Raw genomic sequence first — 27,443 nt, forward strand, 5'->3', positions numbered from 1 at the left:
ATTTTTTGAGCGCTTCTTTACAAAGATAGTTGAAATATGAAAGTTGGATAGAAATATCAAGCAGTCTTTTCAAACACACTAAAATTAACAAAAAAAATATAATTTCAGAGCTCACAGAGCTTAAAGAGCAAAAGATTAAATGCAACCAGACAAAACGTCAGGCATTTCCTGGCAGCTATCTGGCTCTCAACTAGTCTTTCAAGATTTAAAAAAGTAATGCCTGGAAACAGCTGAGATTTTGTTTGGTATGAAAGAAACACCATGACACTATGTACAAAATAAATTCACAGATACATAAATGTAATATCCGAGACTTAAAAAAAATTTTGCAGTTATGTATTTCCCTGCTTTTTCCTCAGTCTTCTAGATTTTGGTGAAAACAAATTAACTGCTAAACATCTGTAACAGAGGTCCTCTGATGTGAAACCTAAACATGTCAGGCATTTCAGTTCCCCAATGCCCTTTTCCCTTCTACTGTCTGAGCTACTTCTTTCAGGATGTAAGGCAGCACAGCAAATGGATGGGGCTGAATGCTGGTTAGCCAATACAATGCATTCATCCTTTACATTTTAAGGTATTAGAATTTACACAAAGTTACATCCATTCCTCTTCATTTGGAGCTAAATAAAAGACAAATCTGACAACACTCTCTCCTCTCTCAACACTTGGAAAAAAAAAAAAAAAAAAAAAAAAAGCTATGTACAAAACAGTAGCAGTCTGTTTCATCGACGAACAGGAAACAGAAGCTGAGTTGAGGTCATGGAGTCTGGGAAGAGGCTGTGGTAAGTTGGAAGTGGGACATACGCAGCTGTGATCATTTTACCTGTGAATGAAAAAGAAAGAAAAAGTTGGCACTGAACTATCAAATAGCTACACAAACCACTTAGAAAACAGTGATAAACTGTTACTTACCAGCAAACCACCTCCCGTGTAGTGCATTAACTGCAGCTATTGCAGATGCTATGGTTGGACATTTCACATAAACATTTCCCTGTGAAGGAAAAGAAAAACATGAAAAACTGACATTCATAACCTCCTGACATAATGCAAAACAGTGACATGCAAACCGCAGCCTGCGGAGACCCCTGCATCACAGCAGTTCAGCAGAGTGAAGTGCAGTATTACATTGGATCAGAACCGTTCAGTGTACCTAGACTAAGCCTAGAGCTACATGTGCTATTCATCTCTGCCGAGTGATTTAACGGTTTCGGGATGGTTCTTTCATTAGTATCATTGTTTTCAATTTGCTGCAAAATGAGGTGGCTGTCAACAAGGGACTACGTATCTAAGCAGCAAAAATGAGACAGCTGCCAACAAGCGCATACATTTCTCTGTAGTAAAGAGATTTATTTGCCAGTAGAGCCCTAGGTTTAGGTGTGCCATTCGAGTTCAATCCTATCCCAGTTTGTGATCACTCAGACCATTCACAAGTACACCTTGGGAGTAAACTGTTCTGCAACAGATTTTTCATCCAAGTAGTCTTGCCAATCCTTCCTCTTTTCATTAAAAGGGAAAACAGCAGAAAACCACAAAATGCACTGCCTCAATCTGATAAACCAGTATCAAATCCTGATGCAATGACAGGCAGATTTATCTATGGCAGGCAGGCAGGCATCTGGCCATCTATGCTAGGCAACTTATTTGTAATGAGTTATTGGATATGTAATAGATGTGACTTCACAACACCTTTAAAGCGGATCTTCACCCTCTGGAGAGGCTTCCCTCCTCTCCACACCCTCTCCCCTGCCAGAATAGGAATGTCGTCTTTTCTGTCCCCCTCTTTAAAAAAAAAAAAAAAAAAAAAAAAAAAAAAAAAAAGAAGGGCGGTCAATGCCACCCCTTGCGCATAATTTGTCTAAGTGAATACCATGCAAGGTCCTCCCTTTTCCTCCTGGGATATGCATGTCACATATTGCTTAATTCACAAAGGAGGGAGACGGGCCTAGAGCCACATCAGGAGTGCCAGCTGAACCAGGAAGAGCCAGTCAGTGGGCCTCTTGATGCCACAATCAACATGGCAGCGCGGGACCGAGAGGTGGTGGAATACAAGAGGATCTCAGCAGGATAACACTGGAGCCGCTGGGTGGGTGAGTATCCAACATTACCAGGACATATATGTGGCTGTATGTTTGAGAACATTCTCAGCATGATCAAAAAAATCCCAGTTCTTGACATAAATGTGGGGTCCTTGTTACTTCCTGTGAGCTTAAAAGAAAGCACAAAGAACCATATTCTCATTATGTAAACTACAAGCCTGATCAATCCACTGGGTAATGGGAACGAACAGAGGCAGGCACATTTGAAGTTTAACCTTAGTAACAACTATGGCTGTACTCAAATACAATGAGGAAATGAGTGTAGACCCAAAAGAAGGGGGGAAAAAATGATACCATCAGATCACTGGTAAATTGCAGCATATTTTTTGGGTTAGATGCCCTTTAAATACTTCTCCAGTGGATGAGTCTGAACTTTGCATACTTCAAAGCTACAGCAGATAAATATCCATCAGCACCCAATGCTTCTGGGTGTGCCAAATACCTGGTCTCCTGCTATATGTTGTAGTTTTTCCCCACAGCTGCTACAAGACAAGAGTGGTGAAGCAGAGGCCAGTGGCTAGAAACACACCAGAGGAACAGATATCCGATACACCCAGAACTATCAAAAGCCGAAGGTTCTTTAGCTGTTGTAACGGTTTAAAATGGCAAAGTAAAGACTTGCCAAATCCTGGATTTATGTCTTAAAAGGGAATAACACAAAAATTGTTTAGCACAAATCAGCCTGTAGGGGTTTTCACCCCTGTGCAGCAGAAGCAGCGTTTAGTTTTTACTAGTCATTCATCCCACAGAATAGCCTGGTAAAGCAGGAAGACCACAAGCTACTGTGTAAAAACAAACCAAATCTGATAGTGAAGAAGTTTACAACATACCAAACTGCAGAGAGAAGGCCTTGGAGGAAGTAAAGTATTAATCCTCTCATTTGACTAAATTACAGAGTATATTGAATCTGGATGGAAAAGGCAACACCCACCACCACTGGACTGGTTTACTTTACTATAGGAGATTACTGTACCCAAAAGTTATATAAAACTACTAAACTGAGTAAAACCTATGACGACCATTACCTAACAGAGCTGCTCAAATAAAACATACCTGTGGCGAATTCTTATCTACATAAATGTGTACAACTCCTCCATGTTTGTTGCATTCTTCAATAACATCGTCTTTTATCTCTTGGTCCCAGCCTGGCTCATCTTCCCTGTTTGATTTAAAAATAAAATTAAATTGCAGGGCTCACAAAAAAGGACAGGACATGACTGAACAGACATTAACCAAGCACAACATTTAGGCCTCGTGTGCACTGAGCATTTGATCAGCTCCTCTGAACGCCTTTTTTCCTGGCAGGAGAAACATTGCTTTAAAAAAACGCTGTAAAAGATATGCATTGCAAATGTGTATGTGCGTTATCGTATTCTACTGGACAGAATAGGAATGTATTCTGGCCATTAGAATGTATTACAGCACAAATGCACTTATGCCTGTTCCAGGTCTATTTGCACAAGAGATCTCCTGAACACGCTGGTGATTGTTTTTGTACACACTCCTCTTTGAATACACCTGTAAACTCCATTCTGTGCATAGCCACATAGGTTATTATTATACAGGATTTATATAAAGCCAACAATTTGCTCAGCGCTTTATATAGGTTAACAGGGATGTGTTTACAAGCAGAAAAAAAAAAAAAAAAAAAACAAAACGCCTGTAAAAGCAGCATCTTTTTAAGCCCCGTGAGCTTGAGGCCTAATTCTGATTTATAAAAACACATCAAATTTTCCACAGCTATTAATTGGGCTTAATCTCTCAGCTGTAGCAAAGAGGCTGCTACCAGGAAAAGCTTCAGTTTTTATAAATTGAGCAAATACAAGGTAAGCCAACAAGTCACAGATGTTTACACGCCACCATTTGCTAACTTTTTAATTTAGTAAAATGTTAACAGGCTTGCCAAGTGACTAAATAGATGTCATACGGCAGCAGGACTTAGTAGGATGATAGCACAGACAGGATTGTAGAAAATACTGGGGAAAATGCAGTAAAAAGAAAAGCTCTAAGAAATGCCCTAGGATAAAATCTAAAATTATACCATATATAAAGCACAGAAATGACATTTACTCACGTCTGAGGGTTAAACATATTTGACAACTGGAAGCACTGTGTAGCGAGTGGCTGAGTTGCTGTTGCTGGAATAGGTAATGTGGCTGAAGTCAACGAGATGGCAGCAGCAGAAGCAGCAGCAAGAGCTATAAAAAAAAAAAAAGAAAACATCTAAACTAAAAAGGATTAATACAATGAGTGGAGTGCACACATGAATCAAATTTGCGAGCAGCTTCAGCAGAGAAGCTGAGGGGAGTTCAGATTTAAGAGACAGGAATGTACGGCCAGAGAAGGCAGGACTGGGATTTTAATTGCCAAAAAAAAAAATGTATGACTACTCAAGCCATTATGACACTGGTAGGACTAACAGAAAAAATACATCAGTAGAACTGTGGGGTTGATTTACTAAAACTGGAGAGTGGAAAATCTGGTGCAGCTGTGCATGGTAGCCAATCAGCTTCTCACTTCAGCTTGTTCAATTAAGCTTTGACAAAAAAAAAACTGGAAGCTGATTTGTTTCTATAAAGAGTTGCACCAGATTTTGCACTCTCCAGTTTTAGTAAGTTAACCCCTGTATGTTTTGAGAAAATAATTGAGCTGTCCAGTATACAGGGTGTGCGCGTCTGCTGGGCCAGCAATAGTCTCCCCTACATATTATTCTTTTACAATCAAAAAGCAAAGCTATGCTATAAAGATATTCTCAACAGAGGGATAAAAAGTCATTGCAGTTGCAAGTTAAAGTACTCGGTTTAATGGTTATACAACTTGTAACTTGGATCTGCCGGTAAAGTTTCGGATAGGAATGGTTTACATATTTACTCTACACTAAACTAAATCCCATCTGCCATCACAGGATAAATATTTCTGCCAGGTGCTGCAAACTACTGACAAAGCCGTTCACAAGTGCCTGCAAGCTAGTCCATATAGTTCCACACCAAAATAGCACCATGGTTATTTATATGTTGCACCAAAATGTGATCTGGCCGATTGTTACAGAAACAAGTACACACATCTTCCAGCAGAAATCCATGTGACAAAGAATCGTGGACATCACGGACCACTGCTTTTATGCAGTTCCTAGCATTTGCCTGGAAAACACACAGCAGTAAATGTTTTATTTGGTGCACAGAAACCAAGAGAATAAATCACTGTTCTTATTTTAGTGTGAACTACAGATACCAGCGTACATGAACTTACAGATAACTACAAATACAGATTTGATTTCGTGTTTCCCCAAACTCAGGAATGATTTACAGGATTCCATTTCAACCACCATTTGAAGGTGTGTGCAATATAGATGCCCAGAACTTCCACACTGCTACCGATTCCTCAGGAAGCAGCGTTTTCTTTCATTCTCCCGTGCTGCAAACAGTATGTTTAACAGGGGATACTAGAGGGAAATCCTCCTCCTCCTTCATTGCACACTCCCATGGGATCTCTTATTTCTGAATATTTTATTTTCTCTCATGTTCGCCCAATCCTTCTCCACCTGCAGTACCACAAACTAAAGCTAGCACAGCAGGTCTAGACTCCCAAGTCAGCTGCTGATCTGCGATGGACAAACTGATCTGACTGTAAAGAGTCCTATTTCCAGCAGGACAGAGCAGGTGGTAAAAACAACAGAGTACACAAGGAACTGTCTAATGTTGACTTGCACCCTCTTAGAAAATATTCTCATCTTTCTTAGGCAAGGTTCCAAGCAGCTGTGGGAATCTATGAAGAAGTCTGTGTACAGCGTTTGCTTTGTCAGAGCAGCGACTGCTTACAATCCAGTATAATACTGTTTGCTACCTCCTTGTGACTTCATTTGGGAAGCAAACTAGATGGCTGTAAGGCAGATGAGCAATTGTTTATATAATACAATAGCTTTTTGTCTTGCACATTAGTGGTAGGTTTGGAGCAATGGCAGGAGAGGTGGGGAAGACAAAGGAACAGCCTACATTTGTTTTAGCAGCTTGCAAGGTAAACGATTGCTATATGCAAAGATGTCATTAACACTTCCTTTGTATATACACGGGTCTGCATAACATTATGTCCACTGAAAGGTTAAGTGCATAACTAGGATTATCTCATAATAGCATCAGAAAGTTGGTGGGATATATTAGGCAGCAAGTAAACATGTTGTCCCTGAAGCCGATGTGTTGAAAGCAGAAAAATGGGCATTGCAGTTTGTGTATGGGGCCCCATAGACGCAGCGAGCCAGGGTACCAATGCTAACCCGTGTCCACAATGGTCACAAGAGCATCAGACCACGTAGCAAAGGAAGATGGCGAGTCTGAAGAATCAATGCTTATATTATGTGGCTGTCCATGTGCTTACCTGAAGAGCAGATGGCACCAGGATGCATTATGGAAAGAGGACAAGCCAGCAAAGGATGTGGGATTCTTTGGGCAATGTTCTGCTGGGAAACCTTGTGTCCTATCATTCATGTGGATGTTACACGGTTGCTAACCAAGTACACCACTGCATGGAAACATATTCTCTAATGGCAGTGGAGACTCCACAGGATAATGCGCCCTGCCACACTACAAAAATGATTCAAGAATAGTTTGACTTGACCTCCAAATTCTCCAGATCTCAATCCATTGAGTATCTGTGGGACGTGCTGGAAAAGCAAGTCCGATCCATGAAGGCCCCACCTGGCAACTTACAGGACTTCAAGGATCTGCTACTGAAAGCTTGGTGCCAAATACCATAGCATATCTTCAGAGGTCTAGTAGTATCGTCCATGTCTCAACAGGTCAGGGCTGTTTTGGCAGCTAAAAGGAGACCTACTCAATATTGGGTAGGTGGTCATAAGGTTATGGCTGATCGGTGTATGTATGCCATATTTAGGCTATAGGGAATGTTATGATTCCACCACAAAAATTTCCCAAGGTAAAGAAAAAAACCTCTTACACGGTTAATCAATCATCAGAGGGCAGGCTTTAAAAATTTTAAACACATTAAGACATTAATTTCACTGTCCACTAAATTACAGGTGCACTTTAACATCTTAGTTTCAGCAAACATTACCTAAAACTTATGTTTCAAGTAGCCTGTGCTTTGTATAAGAGTGATACCAGAGTGAAATACTAAATGCTAAATATCCAAAGAAACAAGATGAAAATCTACAAACCTTCACTTTGTTGTGTAATTCTTGTCTGGAGATCTGCAGAAGACAAAATACGATTCAGCTAAAAAGATTTAGCGCTAAAAACATACTACAATGTGCTACAAGAGATGTATTTGCTCACCTGCTACAGCTCCAAATGCTAATGACCCACTCATCTGTAATGCTTGCTGAGCAGCTGGGGGAATCTGTAGACCCGTACCTGCCACAGAAAAGGTTAAAAAATCCATAAGATATGAAGTGCAGACCCGTAATACCACATACACCAAAAGAACTGTGTGCTCTGCAACAACTTGCCAACCCAGGAAAATGTAGATTCACTTTTCATACCTTCAGCCAGCCTTGCCATAAGCTGAAGTCTACCAGTAGTTCCAAGGTCTATTCCAGTTCTCTCAAGCTCATCACTATCCAAAAACGAACTGGCATTTGAGGCATCAGTACGTTCTGTCACATGACCAACCTTCATCGGGCGCCCAGCGAGCTCAAAGCCATTTAACTGTTCTAGAGCTTTTTTGGCACATTCGGAATCTGAGAACTGCAAATACAAAACGTGTTACCAGTCAACTTAAATTCTTCCTTGTAAAAAGAATGCTGTAATAAACTCAAAACTTACAGTAATAAATCCATATCCCTTGGAGCGGCCAGTCTCACTGTCCATCATAAGCTGGATGCTTTCGATCTAATGTAAAACAAAACAAAAAACGGTAAATTCCATTAAAAAAAAAAAGGAAAAAACCATGTCAACAAGTGCAGACTGATTGCTCTGTGTACTTACTCTACCAAATGGTTCAAATATTCCACGTAGCATATCTTCCGTTATGTTAAAGTGCAAAGATCCAACATACAACCTCATTGGTCCTGCAGTGCCTTTCTGTAAATTATTAGCCATAGCAGCAGCTCTGTTCTTCTCTGCCTGTAAAAAAAAAGAAAACCAAATGCTTAAATTAGTTGTAACTGACTGTTATACCCGAACTTCAGGTGGGTGTAAACATAATCCAGTTAATATGTTAGAAAAAAATGAAAGCCCATTTCCATTTTTAAAAAAATAAATAAAAAAAAAAGAAGAGGTTTAGATCAAGCTGGTCCAAACGAACTATTTCTATCACTAAAGCATGCAGCTACATACAGTACAGTGTTCTAGCACAAGGACTTCCCATCACCCTCCTGGAACACTGTGCTGTATATTGTATGCAACTAAGGCTACATACAGCGCTGACAGCAACTGCGTGTTTGAGTTAAGGAAATTATCTGAAACCAGCTTGGTCCATATGAACTATTTAAAAGTCACAAAAACAAGATGTTAGGCTTTAAATGTGGTTTTAAATACAGCCAATATAAGCAGTAAATCTGTATTTGCTTCCTTTAATGCTCTGCACAGCTGTAAAACTAACACTGCTGTACCTTGTATTATTATACAGGGTTTATATAGCGCTAACAGTTTGCTCTGCACTTTACAACGGAGACAATACAGCAACAATACAGTTCAATATAAGAGGGTTAGGAGGGCACTCCTTGTACAAGCTAAAAGTAACTGATCTAATGTTATGAGTTTAACACAGCTAGACAACTGGCTTCACTTGCTCTATATTTTGACAGTAAAAACATTCCTACAGATAGAAATCTGGAAAATGCCACAATAAAATGTATAATAGTACAAGAGCAAAAAGTGAACAAAACGTATTAAATAAACCCTGAATTCTACTACAAAAACCAGTAAAATGTGTTTCAGTAGCAAGAATTTATAAACAGAAGCTGACCTGGCCTTAAAGTTAGCTTAGATATGGCAGTGAAGATCATCACATCAAAGGCCCAGGCTGCACACAGGGCCTTAACGTTTCTCCAAGTTCAAATACCCTGCTGCCTGACAGTCAACTGTCTCAAGCTAGCATCCCAGCAAGCAGAGATTAATCTTGATTTGTGATAAAGTCAAGGCCTTGTGTACAGGCAGAGCTTCCCTGGATCAAACACACAGGGATGGATTTGGGGAAAAAAAAAAGGGGGATCAATCACTTTCAGACACTTACTAAAACACCAACAAACACCTGCAGGATAATTCTAGAAACTACAACCTGATAACCTGAATAAAAAAAAAAAAAAAAAAAAACTTACCTGAGAAGCTTGAACTATAATAGGAACACCCAAGACTCTCTGTCCTGTTAGGCCAATGGCTAAAGGTACAGAACTGACATCAACAAACTCCACATAAGCAATGCCCTTAGAGCGCCTGGAATTTCTATCTGAAATCATTCTTACATCACGGACCTAAGAAGAGAAGATATTAAATGCAATTGTATTGAAAAATGCATGGAAGGTATTAAATCACTATCACCAGTCAAAGTAATTTAGTACAGAACGGCTTTCAGACTATAAAAGGAGTTAGTCAACCTACCTTTCCTACAGTGGAGAAAAATTCCTCAAGATCTCTTGGCCGGATTCTGGCTGCTAGCTGCATGCAGAAGACAGTACGTGCATCTCTCTCTTCCGGTGTAAGATTATCTATTGGTTCTCTAAAACGAAAGAAAAAAAAAAATTGTTCTGATGACCACATTTCTACCTTCAGTGAATTAAAAAGAAACCTTCTAAGCTTACAGTTCTGAAATACAAGTACTGCTGATATCATAAGATGTATTCAAAGCCCATTGCATGTGTCCAGGAAATCCTATCCAAACCTATAGTTCAAAAGTTGATGTCCTGTTAACATTGAGCACAGGAAATGGCTCCCCTGGTGCATACAGGAGTATTTGGAGCCCAACAATGGTTCCTGCAGATGAAAGATTGCCATGTTCTACACCGGAGCCAAAGATATTGCTGTTTGACCAACTATTTTGGCTCATGTGACATTTTGCCTTTAAACATTTTACAGCTCAAAATTCCTTCTATTACATCCTGTTCACACCAATGTGACTTGTCATGTGATTTGACAGTTCAAATGGCATGACAAGTCGCACCCTATTGTTTGCAATGGAACGGTTCTAATCGGTGCTACTCCGAAAGAGTCACACTGACTTTGTAAGTAGTTCCTGCACTACTTTTGCCGATTTCGGGTGTGGCTTGCATAGACATCTATGCATAAAGTCACACAGATGTCTTACAAGTGGCACATGAAGCCGCACCGACATGCAAATTTGAAATGTTTTCAAAGTCGTATTCAGTGTGAACTGGGGCTTAGAAAGGTAAAAGGTCTCTGGAAAACATATCAATTCACTTGGTTTGCTTTTTAGCATAGGCTCACATGAATGCTGTGCGAGAAACGCACTCCATCACCGCAGTCCTATTGCGCTGTCCTTACAATCTGTTGCGGATACCAATACAAAGTTAATGAAACTCTAAACATAGATCACAAATGTAGTGTTTGCCTGCACCGAATTGCATGGTACAAAATGGCCTTGTGATCCAGGTGGGGTGCAGCTCTGAAAAAGGTGCATGCATGTCTTTGGTGCGATTTTTTGAATGGGCTGAAATTTCACCGCATGTGAATTGCACAAGAATGTGGTGCGGTTCCTATGCAATTTACATGTGGTTCATAGTGTGAACAGAGGCTAAAGATCTTTGTTAGTTGTTGCAAAGAACAAAGGTCAACACAAACCAGCTAAACAACCTCTTTCCTCTGACATGTAGGCTCCTTGAAGCCAAAATTTGATTGGCGGGTGTGAGAAGGTCCACAGGTCGTCCTTTCCACCTTCATCTTGCCTGAACTTTCTATTGCATACATATATAAATTTTGGAGCATCTGCTAAATATTTAAATAGGATAAACGCACATACCTTACAGGGCTTTTCTCTCTCTTTTGAGGACTTCTGCTCTTTGACCTCCGCCTAAAATTCAAGACAGTGAAGTTATAAAACGCACTTCTGCACTCAAAATGTATGAGCACTGACAGAAAAAAACAATAACAGACCTCAGCTTCACACCATGTGGTACTCCTCCTCCCATCTTTCCACGCATGGGACCTCCAAATTTTGGTCCAGAGCTTTGTGAAGGGGGGAAAAAAAATAAAAAAAATTATGTAAGTTTTTTGACCCTGAATTACTATATAGCTACATTCAAAAAAGATAGCCACTAATTTTAGATTGACAAATACTAAAATTACCCCAACTTAAAACAATCTGGGATGGCATTTCAAAAAGCTTGTTACATTACATATTCAAACAGGCATCCACAAAAATATGCAAGTTCTGTAAATCCTACTTGTAGAATGGAACCCTTTACCGCCTTTTATCACATGGATAGGTGTCTCCTTAAAAAGCAAAAAAGTTATAAAAACCTGGCAGAAGAAATAGTTCTAAGGCTACTGTTTATTCTACTGGATTAAACCACTTAGGGCAATGTTCTTTAATACAACTAAGAACTATTGTGAAGGGAGAAAAGATCACACAAGACTCAACGTACTATGGGCTTCTGTATCGACCTCTGAATCTACGATCCCTACTTCTCGAACGGCTCCTTCGTCGTTCTTTACTGCGGCTACGTTTTTTCTCTCTGCTTCTGCTTCTTTTTCTCTCCCGCTCCTTACTATGCTTACGAGTCTTGCTTCGGCTGCGTTTCCGCTCTCGACTGCGACTCCTGCTTTTGCTTTTCTTTTTCCTTAAAAAGGTAAAATTATAAACATTTACAGTCATACTAAAACAGACATGATTGCTACCACTGCCAAACCACATCTACATAGCTAAATACTGCATTTACATGCAGATTTTTGATATAATATACAGTATAGTCCTCATAAGCTAAGGAGAGCAGCGGAAAGGACCTGCAACATTATCGACAGCTACACTGTTTAAAAAAAAAAAGGGGGAAAAAAAAAAAGCATGCTCCTGACTATTTAATTAATGTTTTGCTACAAAAGTATGGGCTAGAGATGCACAAAACCAGAACATTTGTGCTCTATATGTCTAATCTTTATTTTTAGCTAATTTCACTAGTCAAAAATATCAAAGATTTGAACCCTATATGCAAGGGGAAAGTTTCTACCATCACTTTTTCCCTACAAAATTGGCATTATAGCAAACATAATTAAATCTAAAGTTAGGCTGTTTAAAAAAGATCCATTCGTACAGTTTAACATGTCAAGGCAATCATGGAAAAACAAAAAAAGCACCGAAGATGCAAATGGATAAATATGAAATGCAAAACACACTAGGTAACCCCACACAGGGTACAATAATAAGAATTTCAGGGCCATTTATGGCTAAAATTATTATTATTTATTATTATTATACAGTATTTATAAAGAGCCAATAGTTCGCTCAGTGCTGTACATTACAGATTATGAGCTTTAAAGTCTTTTTAACGCATTGTCCATAGACAATAAATCTATAGGCAAGTATCTTAGTTTGCTGGTTTTGCGGGTGCACACAATTTCCAGGCTTGACATGTTTGAGATCTGTTTATGCAAACAATCTTATCTTTTAGATTTTTTAAAAATTGATTTTATTGTGTGTGTACTAACATTTTAATGTATTTTTTAACTGAAAACACAGACTTGATTTGTACAAATACTGTAAGACAAAAATTTACAATTACCATCTTTTGTCATATAGATTCTCTACTATCAGAATAGAAGTTTAATGTTTAGGATGCTTTAATTAAATAAAGCCTGAAAAAAATAAATAAGGCTCTAGGAGCAAGTGAGAAGACATCTAAACCAAAAATAAACTATTATGAGCTACTGCAAACTAATAGAGCCAACACATCAATAGCCTAGTAGGCCTACTATGTTCAATTTTGGCACTTTTTAACAGGCTTCTTTAAAAGATAAGTTCTCACATACATAAAAAAAAAAAAAACAGTTTTGCACCCGCGATACGGGCAGGCAGTTATTGAAAGGCATAAAGATCAATGAACTACCAACAGTATTCATCAGCACCTTGGTAGTTCACTAACAACTACAAGCCATAAGCTGCAAAAGGCTGAAGGTACTTGTTTGTTATTTACAGAACTCCTTGAATGAATGACAAGGTCATGTGGCCAAAACCCTGCACGAGGTGGCAAATAGCAGGCAGATGCTGAAAATGTTGCACCCTAAATGTGGGAGTAACACATTCACCAAGGTGGACTTATCCTTTAACTATCACAACACACGCCAAATTGCTTAGATTTCCGCAGTATAAAGTTGAAACCACTTACTTCTTGCTACGCTCCTCATGTCCATTGGCACTGTTCAGTTTATTCTCGTCCTAAGCAGGGTTGATAGAAGAACATCATGAGGGCGAGGAGGAAATATTTCAAGTGGGTAAAAGGGGTAAAGGGAATTGGAATGAGAGAATAAAAAATATTTAATGACTAGGTAGCTAAAACTGTGTGTGGAAGGCTATAAGAAAGAATATACATGGGAAATTACTTTGAAGCAATCCACATTGATGTAAAAAGTGGATTACATAGACTAAAAATTAACTAGTGCAACTTGTTTTAGTAGTCTGTATTTTATCTTATGTGGTTGAACATCCTGTGACTGTAAAATGCGATAGTTTTGTCTACATGTGGAAGACAGTATTGGTTTAAGCAAAATGGTTGGGTGCTGTGGTCCTTGTGATGAGTACCAAGGCTTTGGTTTTGCCTAAGCCCCAAGTGGCCACGCTAGCAGCAACCACTATCCATTTCCTGTGACCGATGCCATTCCTGAGATCTTCGCCCATTTTCGATGGAGGGTTGGGACTGTAAGAGCTTGATGCCACCTCTGTCACACATCTCGCCCTGAAGCAAACAGGGATTCACACTGCTTTAGTAACGTCGACTCCCAAGAAAAATCAGCAAATATGCACCTGTCCAACCTACACATTGCCCTACAGCCACACCTGTTAACATGGAAATATCCCTGACTAAGGCTTTTTAAAGCCAGACAATAAGTTCAGGGGGATACTTAAAACAATACAGAAATACTGGCTTGTCTATTCAAACAAATGTGGTGGTAAACAAACCACAATAGGGATTCAAACAAAGCTAGTGTTTAAAAAAAAAACAAAAAAAAAACAGACTATGTACAAATAGAGCAAATGAAACTGGGGTTTCTCAGTGCTTTAGCATGCAAACAGTTAAAACGCCCAGTAAAGATAATGGATACATTTGCATCTCTTAAAACAGAGAATTTGCAATAATACACAGTTACACTATATGGTAATAAAGTTTGAATCCCGTGTTTACAAAATCAAAGAACTTTGCTGAACTTAAGGCTCAGGACAGCATAACAGCCATATCAGATTATGACAGAAAAATAATATAAATAAAATAAGTGGGAGATCCAAGAATCTGGTCATTTTTTTTTTCTTTTCATTACTCACAGGCTGAATGCTTCCCGATGTCAAAACTTTTCACCAGTTTTCTTAAAGTTAAAAATGTAATAAAAGCTTAAAAAATGCAGAGTAAATTCTGCTTGAACTGTCCTGCTCTTTGGCTGGTGAAAGTGGATATTCTTGGAACCCCATTTTCCCATAAACCACTGCATTCACCTTGTTGTTATGCCAAACCGAGGCTCGGCAGTTCATAGGCAAGTCTTTTTACCTAGGGGACCACGGTACAGCGATACGTCACTCAATTACTACCTTATGATTGACAGTTCACACTGGAATCAAAGGTGAATTCATGGGAGTAGAGGTGATATATCGTTAGGCAAGTCTACAAAAAGAGATAGATGGGCATTTATTTATCACGCTGAAGTCAAAACTACTGCACATAATTATCACATTTACAGTAAATATTTACTTTTCAAGTTATGTAACATCTCCAAGGGATAAGTCACGAGATCTCCAGGGGTGTTAGTTTACATTTCTGCAGTAGTTTTAAAAGAACTATGTTCTGAATACAAAATTATGCAGCAGATCATTCTCACCTTCCTGTAAGGAGCTTCCAGCATAGCTTCTATGTCAATGTCATCGGCCATTTTGATTTCTCTGAAAAGAAACAAAAATATTTATCTACAAACCTGATTAATAGACTCTTATCTAGTCTACAAGGTGATAAATTGTGCCATTTCAGAAATCTCTTCAGTACATCAGTGCAATGTTAAAGACACCCCAAATGCAGATCGCAAAAGCAGTACGTTTGCCCACACCGGATCTCATGGTACAAAAGTACAATGCAATCTGGTTGCAGTGCGTTTGCAAAAGTAGTGCATGCACTACTTTTGGCGCGGTGCAATTTCAGCCCATTACAAATGAATGGGCTGAAATCACACTGCACGTGAATTGTACAGGAACATGCACTGCATTCCAATGCAATTTCTATTGTGAATGAGCCCTAAAGGATTATTGGGGAAAAAAAAACAAAAACAAAAAAAACAAACTTCGAAGGGCCAACTGCTACTGAATTTACACTGAACTAGTACAATCCTCAGATCGTCGTCCTGGAACCAGCAACAGCTGACACTGTCAGTCCTGCACTATGTTGCAACACCATGCAATTCTACAGTGCTCTACATTCCTTCCTAGGACCTAATGCAGAAGACATCTATACGCAAGCCTGCGGGGGGGGGGCCCATCTCCAGCTCAGCAAAGAGAACTCAAACACTGCATAAACCTTCATAGTCTGTGGCCAATGGAGGAGCTCACCATATGATTTCAGCTATGCATTGGACTAATTGTGTTGTATGGTAACAGCAGGAAAAAGGGGTTAGTTACTGTTATCCTTCAAGCAAAACCTATGGATAAAAAAAAAAAGACTTTTCTAAAATTATTAAAAACAGTGCAAGTTTGACCTGAAACAAGGAGATAAGCTAACCAGCAGGTCTAATAAAGGCACACAGAACAAATTCCTAACAGAAGTCAGTGGAAGACAAGCACCACCACTCCATCCATTGCACCATGACAGAACATTTAGAGACATTTTCTGGTTCATGGTACAACATGCAGATGAAGAATAGCCAGAGGTGGTCTCATTTTTAATGAAACAAAATTCTTACATATATACATGCATACCGGATAGGATACTAAATGTTTTTCTTTTAACCACTTCAGCCTCCAGGCCTTTTGCTCTAAATTCCCTCGTGTTCCAGAGCGTTATTTGATTTTGGCGTTTCTGCAAATTATATTACATTTTTTAAGGACACAAAAGGGCTTTACTTTGGTAGCAAAAGTGGATTTCTTTGCTTTCTATTAGAAAAACAAAAAAACAAAGGAGTAGAATCAAATTTTATTACACCATCCTTTTCAGCGAGTTACAGTCCTATAAGCATTTTAGGGTGCCCAGGCAGTACAGGTGCCCCTCTGCCAGTAGCCTATCAAAATCTAACATAGGCTGAAATACAAGGCAGCTGGACCCTGAAACAAGTGCTCATGTTTAGGGCTAGATTCATTCATGAACATTTGTCCAAAATACATCATTTAGGGACTGGGAGCTGCACCTGTGTCTCCTAGGTGCCCGAAAATGCCAGTATTTGGCCCAAACTGCCCGTGTGCATAAGATCTTATTAGTTCAAGACAAAAAAAATATTGTAAAATATTTATAACATTTCTAAAACTGTTCCTCAAAAACATACATACTGAGACCAAATGCTTATTTTTAAATAGTTTTAGACTTCAAATGAGGGCTTAATACATTACACTTGCTTCAACTCTTTTCCCCCTTCTATACTAGTAGTATACTAGTTGGTGAACGTAAAGCCTTGAAGCAGAGATAATTCTACTAAACAGAATGATTATTAATCACCCAGGGGTATTACACCACTTAAACCATCAAAGGATCAAATACCATTTTAACCTCATGTGGCATGGAAAAACCTGGTTACAGTTCATATGCCGCACCGTGTTATATCACATTTCCCCAAACCCACAGAGCTGATTATAGACTGTAGATTCAGATACTCGGCTCTTTAACACAGGGCTGCACAAGTTTGAATGCAACAACATTCTGACACTGATAAAACATTATACACTGAAATTCAGAGGGTCGCCATCAAGAAATGTCAAAAAAAGTGTACCGCCATGTTCAAAGCTGAACAATGACATCTTTTCAATACTGGCAAAAAAATACAAAAAAAAAAAAAACACCTTCCCTCACTTCCATGATCTAGTTTTTTTTTAAAGATGATGTAAGCTGCACTTTGCTCTCTTATCTGACTCCAGTAAGTTAATACATTTCAACATCAGAATCAGATTAAGTAACAAGTTACAAAACATCCCAAGTCTGTAGGAGCCATGATTACAGTAAAACAAACATTTCAGATCATCTAAACCTGTGGTCTTCAAACAGAGGCCAGATGAAGCCCTCTGCTCTTATGGGGCCCTTGGGGCACAATTCCTCCCACTGACACCGGCGATGGGGCACAATTCCTCCCACTGACACCAAAGGGGGGGGGGGGGCACAATTCTTCCCACTGACACCAAAGGGGGGGCATAATTCCTCCCACTGACACCAAAGGGGGGCACAATTCCTCCCGGGGGCCATATGCAGCCCTTTGACTGCTTTTATCTAGCCCCTGAAGCACTATTTCACCCAGTGATACCAACAATTGGAGCATAATTCTCCCCATAGACACCAATGAAGGGGCAACATTTTTTCCAATGACACAAACGATGGGGCACAATATCTCCCAATTACAATAAGGAGTTACAATTCTTCCTACTGACAGCAGCAATCAGGTGCTATTCCTCCCACTGACACCAAAGATGGGGTGCTATTCCTCCCACTGACACCAAAGATGGGGTACTATTCCACCCACTGACACCAAAGATGGGGTACTATTCCTCCCACTGACACCAAAGATGGGGTACTATTCCTCCCACTGACACCAAAGATGGGGTACTATTCCTCCCACTGACACCAAAGATGGGGTACTATTCCTCCCACTGACACCAAAGATGGGATACTATTCCTCCCACTGACACCAAAGATGGGGTACTATTCCTCCCACTGACACCAAAGATGGGGTACTATTCCTCCCACTGACACCAAAGATGGGGTACTATTCCTCCCACTGACACCAAAGATGGGGTACTATTCCTCCCACTGACACCAAAGATGGGATACTATTCTTCCCACTGACACCAAAGATGGGATACTATTCCTCCCACTGACACCAAAGATGGGATACTATTCCTCCCACTGACACCAAAGATGGGATACTATTCCTCCCACTGACACTAAAGATGGGGTACTATTCCTCCCACTGACACCAAAGATGGGGTACTATTCCTCCCACTGACACCAAAGATGGGGTACTATTCCTCCCACTGACACCAAAGATGGGGTACTATTCCTCCCACTGACACCAAAGATGGGGTACTATTCCTCCCACTGACACCAAAGATGGGGTACTATTCCTCCCACTGACACCAAAGATGGGGTACTATTCCTCCCACTGACACCAAAGATGGGGTACTATTCCTCCCACTGACACCAAAGATGGGGTACTATTCTTCCTACTGACACCAAAGATGGGATACTATTCCTCCCACTGACACCAAAGATGGGGTACTATTCTTCCTACTGACACCAAAGATGGGGTACTTTTCCTCCCACTGACACCAAAGATGGTGTACTATTCCTCCCACTGACACCAAAGATGGGACACTATTCCTCCCACTGACACCAAAGATGGGACACTATTCCTCCCACTGACACCAAAGATGGGACACTATTCCTCCCACTGACACCAAAGATGGGACACTATTCCTCCCACTGACACCAAAGATGGGGTACTATTCCTCCCACTGACATCAGGACCTTTGCTACTCCCAATAGCCACAATCCGGCCCCCTAAACTCTGAAGGACAGTAAATTGGCCCTTTGTTTAGAAAGTTTGGAGACCCCTGATCTAGCGAACCAGTAAATACAGAGATGATGTACTGTTCCTTCACTCTCCCCTTAAAGAGGAACTAAAACCTCCTATCCTTTACAACCAAGGACAGTCTTAGTCTGTTTAGTTCTGCGGTTGCCCCGGTGCTGCACAAGTAATCAGTTATCGCACAGCTATTGGAGGGCTGGAAAGTTTGGTTAAGAATGGACATATGCACACTGGAAACTGTGGCAGTTATCACCATTGGCATACCTTGAATGTTACAGAATTGGGAAACTTAAATCTGAGGGTTTAGTTCCGCTTTAAAAGTTCAACGTAAAAAATTATTAACCTTGTGAACAAAGTGAGAATATTTTGAATAAAAGACCGTTTTTTGGTTTGTTTTTTTTACATCAAAGTGTGAACCGTTAAAGTGGAACTAGACCCCCCCATCAAAAAACAAACAGCTCAACAGTAGCTGTATCAATATTTGAACAGGCTGTGAATGCAACCCAAAGATGAAAGCCATTACTCATCCTTAAAGTGGTTGTAAACCCCATAATAGGTAATGTTAAAAGACACGCACCTTGTTATGTTTGGTCTCCGAAGAATCTAAATCACATTATCTGTACCTCTGTTGTAACCTCTGTGTCATTAACAGCCCTGTGAATGTGTCCAGGAGGCGGAGTCGTGACATCACTGACTCCCCTCCCACCTGTACATTCCCCACAATCACAGTAGCATGGCTTAGCCGTGTACATGGCTTGGGAATTGTGCGCACGCACGGCCCAAGCAATGTTCACATGTCAAAGCTACCCGACCAATAGGACAATCAAGAGGGTGACACCTGACATTATGTTGACCATCCAAGAGTGAAGTACACTTTTTGATTTTTTGGGTTTACAACCACTTTAACATATGCTTATGAGAACAAACATTTTCAAACATGTGACACACTCAACAAGAACGTCTAATAGAAGCAATGTGCACCCAGTAATGACAATGGCACTTAGTTCACAGTGAACGTATCGGGGACTCACTTTCCCACTTGACACTGTGTGGGCAATTCTTACGCGATTCCTCGCCACACATAGGACAGTATTAACTGCAATAGGCTGCCCTATGAACGTTTATCGCAGCAAAGAACCCCAAGGACCAAATTTTGGCCCTTGGCCAGGCGCGATTTTACACGCATTTTGTCAAACCCACGCTTGGGGTGCCATTCAGGATGAATGACAACCAAATGTGTTGTAAGTTTGCCATGATGTGGAATCACGCCAAGTCTTCCCACTATTCCTAGCTGCCCAAGTGTAAAATGGAGCCTAAGCCCCTGACACTTGAGCAGCTTGTTTGCACATTTTGTAAGAGTGAAATGCCGTACAGAAGCTTCTTTGTGACAAGGCTGAGAGGTTTTTAGCTCCATAAATTATTGGAGCTCTTGAAACACGCAGTTTTTATTTTTTCAAGTGCTACAATTGAAGTCATTGGGGCCAAAAATGCCACATTCATATCTGTTCACATTTGAGCATTCAGGTTCCTGTAGCTTGAACAAGGATGACTTAAAAGCATGGGATCTGAGTGTTTTGTATGTTTGATCTACAGAGTACTCAGGTGTGACTGGGGGCTGAGGCTTCGAGGTGTTCCCACCTGAGCAATCTGAAAGGCAATTTAAAGCTGAACTGCGGAATAAACAAATATTTCTAAATAAAAAGTCATTCTTACTTACTTGTATCTGGATGTGCTTTGTGTCCTATCCAATCTGTGCAGTAACCCAGCAAGAAACTGCCTCTGTGCAAGAGCTTCCTTTAATAAAGACCAGTCTTGGTCTCTGCCCCCTCTTGTTTCATGCAGGCAGCAGATAGTGGGAGGAACCTGCATGGTCCCTCCCACATCTCTACAAAGGCTATGTACAGCAGTGATGACATCACTGCTACTTTTACTAGGTAATAACTGCAAAGGCATTTGGTGTACAAAAAATAGATATCATTTGTGGCTATTGAGGTATGTGTAAATAAATGTTTTTGTGCCTGAAGTTCAGTTTTAAAGCCTCCCTGAAAAAGCTCCAACACTCACCAGTAGGACATTGCACAAGCAATGGTGCCCATACACGCCGGAGTGTAGCATCACCTGAAGCTCGCTGCTCAGAAAAGTACATGAACTTCCTTTGGAGCAGAGCCGTGTTTTGACTTCAATAGAAGCACATGATAAATACACCTAACACTTTTTGCCTAATAACCAGCTTTCCAAAAAAAAAAAAAAAAAAGAGAAGAGTAGCTCGAGCCTAAAACAAGCAGAAACACCTGCACAAACACCCTAGAAAAAAGTCCAACCACAGAGTCAGCTACAGTGTAAACCAGACCTACAACATGTGCACTGCTCGGAACCTAATGTGCCAATCATTATGAAGGTTACAGAACAAGCACCCACTGATGATCAATAACACCAAATATACAAGTCATACAACCATGAGACATGCACTGCTCAATTCCAAAGGTGACATCAATATGAACACAAAAAAATCTTCAAGTGAAATCTGAGTAAAACTGGCCAAAGACTAGAAGAATTTAGTTAAAAAAACTTTTGTTTCAGGAACGTTTGTTTGATTTTCAAATGGTTAGAGGGGATAACTGCCAATGAAAATGGCTGAAAACTGACACACAGTAGAAGCTGGCAGCACTGGCAAGAGATGGGGACCATTAGAGGAGAGTATAGCTCCCGATTTAAGTCCTCATTCACACAGGAACTGAAGGTGGACGGGTCACATTACCACTTCTGCCTCTGAAAATTGTAAAACACAGGAACAGATGCATTACGAAGGCAAAAATAATGCTACCTTGTGAAGCCTGACTGAGAAACTCCCAGGATGTTACTAAGACACTGCCGGCTGTTACTGCTCACCGTCATCATCACAGGAGCAAACGGAGCTCAGAACTACTGCATCAAGAGAGAACGTACCTGTGAGGGGCTCCTCCTTTAAGGGCCAGTTCACCCCAAGCCCGGAGCTGAATCACATAAGAACATGCTGTGCATTCCCGTGCGATTTACATGCGGCTCTCTGTGGTGCGACTTCAAGCCCATTCATTTTGAATGGGCTCAAATCGCACCGTGCCAAAATAAGTGCATGCACTACTCTTTAAAATGCACTGTAACTAGATCGCATGGTGCAAAAATTAACATGCAATCCAGATCGAGCAAACACTGCATAACCTACGTTTGGGGTGTCATTAACATTAGAACACCCAAAATCAATGCATTTTGCATGCAAATCACATTACACAGGAACACACAGCGCGTTCTGTGACGGTGAACAGTAAAAGCAAGGCCTCCCTTAGTAACGAGGTACATAAATGGCCTAAACCTATAGCAAGGGCATTAAAGTAGAATTAAGAGCCAGTTCACCTCAGAATGTGATGCTGGAAACACGCATTCTGTACACATTTCCTGCACCATAATCAAAATGTGTTCAGTTGCGATCTGCAAGGTGTCACCCCTAATGACACCCCAAATGCAGGTCAGAAGCACAGTGCGTTTGCCTGCACCAGATTGCATGGCACAGAAGTACCATATGATCCAGTTGCAGCAAGTTCTCAAAAGCAGTGCATGCACTATTTTTGGTGCAATGTGCTGCAATTTCAGCCAATTCAAAAAGAATGGACTGAAATCGCACTGCATAGAACTGCATGTGAATCACACTAGTTCCTGACCCCCCCCCCCCCCGTTAGCAATATTCACCTTATTTGTCCTGTGTTTTGGGTTGACACCAGAACAGGAACAGAAGGGATGCTTCCAATGGGGACGCTAGTTCTGGTGACAAGCCAGGGATTCCCTCAATTTAGAGGGACTTCCTCTCCCTTCCTGTTTTGGCTATGGGACAGAAAGTGAAAGAAAATCTCCACATTGGGACATGGTGAATGGTACAATAACAGCTGACAGGGGTTATAACCTCCATTTTATTTATTTATATATATATATATATATATATATATATATATATTAAAAAAAAGTTTTGGCTGTAGATCTAATTTAAAGTGGAGCTCCAGTCTCCCCCAGAAATTAAAGGTCGGCAGCTACAAATACTGTACCTGCTGACACGTCACATAAGAACACTTCCCTGTCTATGGGTCCAGTGATGTTCTCACCAGAGCAGATTCTTCAGTCAGCTTCAGGGAAACCGGCAGTGAAGCCTGCTGGCTTCACTGCTGGTTTCCTACTGCACATGTGCGAGCTGAACGACTGGTCCTGTGGACCTGTGTGTCCCCCAGAAAGCTGCGGGGTCAGAAGGGGCTGAAAGATTGCCCTGGCGATCTTACCCCGAAGTGATAACCGGTCATAACCAGGTACCCCCTCCCCCAAATAAAAGGGCCAAACGTGGCAGTGGACTTTAATTTTAGCCACACTTATCTACAAAGGTTCCTAACCTGCACAGCCAGCTTTTCCATCACGGTGAACTAACCCTTTAAGCATTGTAGACTAGATGCCCATTAAAGTATAACTAAAGGCAACATTTTTTTTCTAGTCTTGGATGGAGTGGAGAGGGACTAGAACACTGGTTTGTCAGGTTTGTATTCCGGTCTATGTCCCTGTTAGGGAGATTCACCCCATTTGTCCTTTCTACCATAATCATTGAAAGAGAAACTAAAACCCAAATTTTCTGTTCCCAGAAAACAGAGGTGAAAATTTCCCATGGGGACACTAGTGCTGGCGACCTGGGGGTCCCCAAGGAATTCCCTTCATTTGCAGAGATTTCCTCACTTCCTGTGTGGCTATGGGACAGGAAGTGGAGGCAACTCTCCCCAATGGGATAAGAGGTCATAACCCTCTCTTACTCCATCCAAAATGAAGAAAAAACGTTTTTGCCTATAGTTCTAATTCCACACAACAGGCCGCTCCAAGGCTAGGTTCACACCTATGCAGTTTGCGGCTGATCCCTTTCTGCAGTGCTTTTTGCGGTCTGTTTTGCCTTTTTGCACACATTTTTGATGCGCTTTATTTTCTTCTTGCTAGGCAAGATTAAAACTCAAAACGCATCAAAAATGCACTACATTCTGCCGCATTTCCATTGAAGCCTATAGAACCAAAAACGCTACTTTTTGCATTTAAAAAAGTCCCTGACACTTTCCAAAAAACGTATCGGGTGAAACGGCGGAGATGTGAACGTGTCCCATAGGAAATCATGTTAAATGGGACTGTAGTGCGGTTCTGCAAAATGCTGCAGAAAACGCTTAGGTGTGAACCCGGGGTAAGGTTTTTAGACTTAAAGTGGGGGGGGGGGGGGGGGGGGGCTGGGGCAGAAGAAATGTGCAATTGAGGGCTGTTTTTGGCAGCCACCCCTCCCCTCAAGCTGCAATAGGCTTTGTAATCCAAATGTACAAACGAAACCAGCACTCAAATCTTCATGTAGACTAGAAAAAACTTTAAATGCCAAACGTTGAGGTGCAGCCCTTGGAAGATCGGGAAATCTTGGTACTGGTAAACAAAAGCGCCCTGTTTAGCTTTGGTTTTGTAATAGGCTTTGTACCCGCGGCAAAGTTCACCTGACATGTAGCGATTGGCAAGCCCACAGAATGCTGCGCAGTCACACAAATGGAGAAGCACCGCAATCACATGCAGTGCACATGGCTGCAGAGCATTGGTCGGCACAAGTCCTCATGCACACGGGACGTTTTTACAGCTGCGGTTTTTTGACTTTCGACGTTTTTTTTATACAGCCAGTAAACCACCCAGCATGTTATCCAATGTGTCCATGCACACAGGCTGCAATCAATGTTTTTGAATGAAAAAAAAAACCCAGGACTAGTCGGTTTCTAGGAGTTTAACTGTAAAAATGTTCTAATGCTGAAAAACGCGTCAAAAAAGGCAAAACGGTCTAAAGCTGAAAAACGTGTCAAAAAAAAAGGGTAAAGCGCGTCCAAAAAAAGGGGTAAAGCGCGTCCAAAAAAAGGGGTAAAGCGCATCCAAAAGGGGTAAAACGCGTCCAAAAGGGGTAAAACGCGTCCAAAAGGGGTAAAACGCGTCAAAACTGAGTTTTTGGACTTTTTTTGGTACTTGTCTGTTAATTCACTGGATTTATATATTTAATGCATGTAAGGTGACTATTGTAATTAGCGCTGATGTCATTTCCATTCTAAATCTGAAGAGAAAAAGACGCCATGAATCTCTATATAAACAATCTCTATATAAATAATATATATATATAAATCCAGTGAATTAACAGACAAGTACCCTTTTTTTTAACCAAAAAAAGTTTTTTTCAAACAGCAGCTCCAAAAAAACTTTAAAGCGCAAAATGCCGCTAGACGCCAATGAAAAAAATGCTAAAAAACTCACGTTTTTACCGTTACCAGCGTTAAGACGGCCAGTGTGCATGGAGTCTAAATGGGGTTAAAAAAGCAGCTTCTGAAGAGCAATCTGAATGTGGATCGGGCTTCAGAGGATAGGAAGGACATGTGACCCTAAAAGTTGAAGGTCCTGTGTGAAGTTGGTTCAGCAGCTGGCAGTATGGCGCCCCCTCATGTCCTCGGAGGACACAGAGCAGGGCTCAGAGGTCAGCGTGTATAGGGCCTTCACGAAAAAAAAAATTTTCCAAATTAAAAAAAAAAAAGGAGAAAAAAAAAATGTAAAAGTTGTTTTTTTTCTATCCTGGTGTGTCAGCTTTGTAAATGCATACCGATTGGTAAATACCGTTCGTTACAGACATATGCTGGGGAAAGGAGGCACATCCAATATGAGCCCTCAGGCCGGGAGAGGTATGCGGACGGGAAGGGGGGTGCAGTCACAAAGTATCCGGGTAACTTACCAGCAGCAGCGTGCCCCTTGTAAGGGCTCGTCTCAAAGCTAGGCCTCGGCCTTGTTTACGGTCAGAAGGAAAATGGCGAAGAGATCTACAAAGAGAAGAGCGCTTCGTTACACAGCGAACACAGCACCGAGCATGAGGCGGGGGTTGACCAGGAGAGAGAAGCGGAGACCCGGCCGGGGCGAGAAAGTGACGCGTACGCCGTAGAATGGCAAACCTGCGACTCCCCGAAATGGCGGCGGCCAGGCTCCTTCCACTACAGGCAGCACGGGGTCTCCGACGGGAGCGGCCAAGGGCGCACGTGACGCTGTAGGAGGGCGGAGTCACGTGGTGTTGAGCTGAGGAGGAGGGAGGAACCGATTACCTCAGTGGTTTCCCGCCTCCCTGAAGTCGCTGTGGCAGTGAGGAGAAACTGTTGGCTGCCATGTGTGTCATAAACCAGCCAATAAAATGTCAATACGGCCACGATTTGTGTGCTTATGGAAAGCCAACGACTTTATTTTTCAAATATGTTTTTGGCAGGTGCCTGTATTCAGGTATTACCAACCACCAGGACTGACCATTTGGAAACTTGGGCACTGCCTGATGGCCCGGGGGCAGTAAGGGGCCCATGAGATGCCCCTGGTACCTTTTTCATAAGCTTTTTTGAGTTTGGGCAAGGACACAGGGGCCCATGATGCCCTATTGCCCAGGGGCCCCATGAGTTGTCAGTCCGCCCCTGCCAACCACATTTCCACACACCTACAAACCAGCATTTGTGCCAGGAAGGGGCTTACACTAGATTCACACTTCTGTGGATTTCGGTGCATTTTGCAGAACGCTCTACAGTCCATTCAACATGGTGTCCTATGGATCTAGTTCACATCTTTGAGTGTTTTCTAGGAAAGGGTCAGGGACTTGTTTTCTCGCAGCAGATTGCATTTTGTGTGTAAAAAACCTAGATGGATCCGCACCAAACACGCAACTGTTGTGATTTTGAAGCATTTGGCTTTTTTTCTGCTAACAGAAAAGTACGATAGTTCTGGTCATGTAGTGCGACTTTGTTCCCACTTCAATTCTCTGGCACTCAAGTAGCCTCAGAGTAGTGCAGGAACTCGTGTTTCCGAAGTCGCTGAGTTACATGTCAGGGATGGAGTTAGGGCTAAGGGTTAGAGGTCATTGTTAGGGTTAACGCTAGGCCCAACAATTACCGCCAGTCCTAATGATTACCTCTAATCCTAACCCTAAACCTAACAATTACCGCCAGTCCTAATGATTACCTCTAACCCTAAACCTAACAATTACCGCCAGTCCTAATGATTACCTCCAACCCTAAACCTAACAATTACCGCCAGTCCTAAGGATTACCTCTAATCCTAACCCTTAACTCTAATCCCAGCAGTTAACCCTAAACCTATCCATTAACCTTAGTTCTTAGCCCTAACCCTAGCTCTTATCCTTTTCCGTAGCCGTGAACCCTAGCCCTTAACCCCAGCTCTTAACCCTTAGCCTAGCCATTAGCCCTACTCCTTTCCATTAACCCTAGCCCTTAATCCTTAGTTTAGCCATTAACCCTAAACCTATACAATAGCCCTAGCCATTAACCTAATTCTAGCCCTTAACCCTAACCCTAGCCATGAACCCTAGCCCTTAATCCCAGCTCTTAGCCTAGCCATTAACCCTAGTTCTTATCCCTAACCCTAGATC

General features: G+C 41.3%; 1 protein-coding gene across 6 annotated transcripts; it reads right to left on the minus strand.

Moving 5' to 3' along the window:
* Nucleotides 1–670: 670 nt before the first annotated feature.
* On the minus strand, nt 671–26,086 carry RBM39 (RNA binding motif protein 39). Of its 6 annotated transcripts, none has more exons than XM_089673275.1 (19): nt 25,975–26,086; nt 25,761–25,845; nt 16,167–16,266; nt 15,083–15,143; nt 13,384–13,433; nt 11,650–11,844; nt 11,159–11,230; nt 11,025–11,075; nt 9,650–9,767; nt 9,370–9,522; nt 8,036–8,173; nt 7,874–7,939; nt 7,591–7,795; nt 7,385–7,462; nt 7,267–7,299; nt 4,171–4,294; nt 3,150–3,255; nt 913–991; nt 671–823 (listed from the first exon to the last, which is right to left on the minus strand). In XM_089673275.1, the coding sequence occupies exons 4-19, from the start codon at nt 15,131–15,133 to the stop codon at nt 723–725; spliced, it is 1,620 nt and encodes a 539-aa protein (XP_089529401.1). In that variant the 5' UTR covers nt 15,134–15,143; nt 16,167–16,266; nt 25,761–25,845; nt 25,975–26,086; the 3' UTR covers nt 671–722. The 6 variants fall into 6 exon arrangements, with proteins under 6 accessions (XP_089529401.1, XP_089529403.1, XP_089529399.1 ...); XM_089673277.1 differs by adding an exon at nt 14,703–14,868 and having other exon boundaries at nt 25,761–26,032; XM_089673273.1 differs by lacking the exon at nt 16,167–16,266.
* Between the last annotated feature and the right edge of the window lie 1,357 nt (nt 26,087–27,443).

This window comes from Staurois parvus, unplaced genomic scaffold (assembly GCF_062004578.1).
Source record: "Staurois parvus isolate SC_StPar_1 unplaced genomic scaffold, SC_StPar_1.0 ptg000137l, whole genome shotgun sequence".
NCBI lineage: Eukaryota > Metazoa > Chordata > Amphibia > Anura > Ranidae > Staurois > Staurois parvus.

Excerpts from the sequence above, each read along its gene's own strand:
- RBM39 (XM_089673273.1), bottom strand. The coding sequence starts at position 15,133 with ATGGCCGATGACATTGACATAGAAGCTATGCTGGAAGCTCCTTACAGG. Across the intron at positions 11,845-13,383 it reads CATGAGGAGCGTAGCAAGAA|GAAAAAGAAAAGCAAAAGCA; the intron begins GTAAGTGGTTTC and ends TACCTTTTTAAG. Across the intron at positions 4,295-7,266 it reads AATTACACAACAAAGTGAAG|CTCTTGCTGCTGCTTCTGCT; the intron begins GTTTGTAGATTT and ends TTTTTTTTATAG.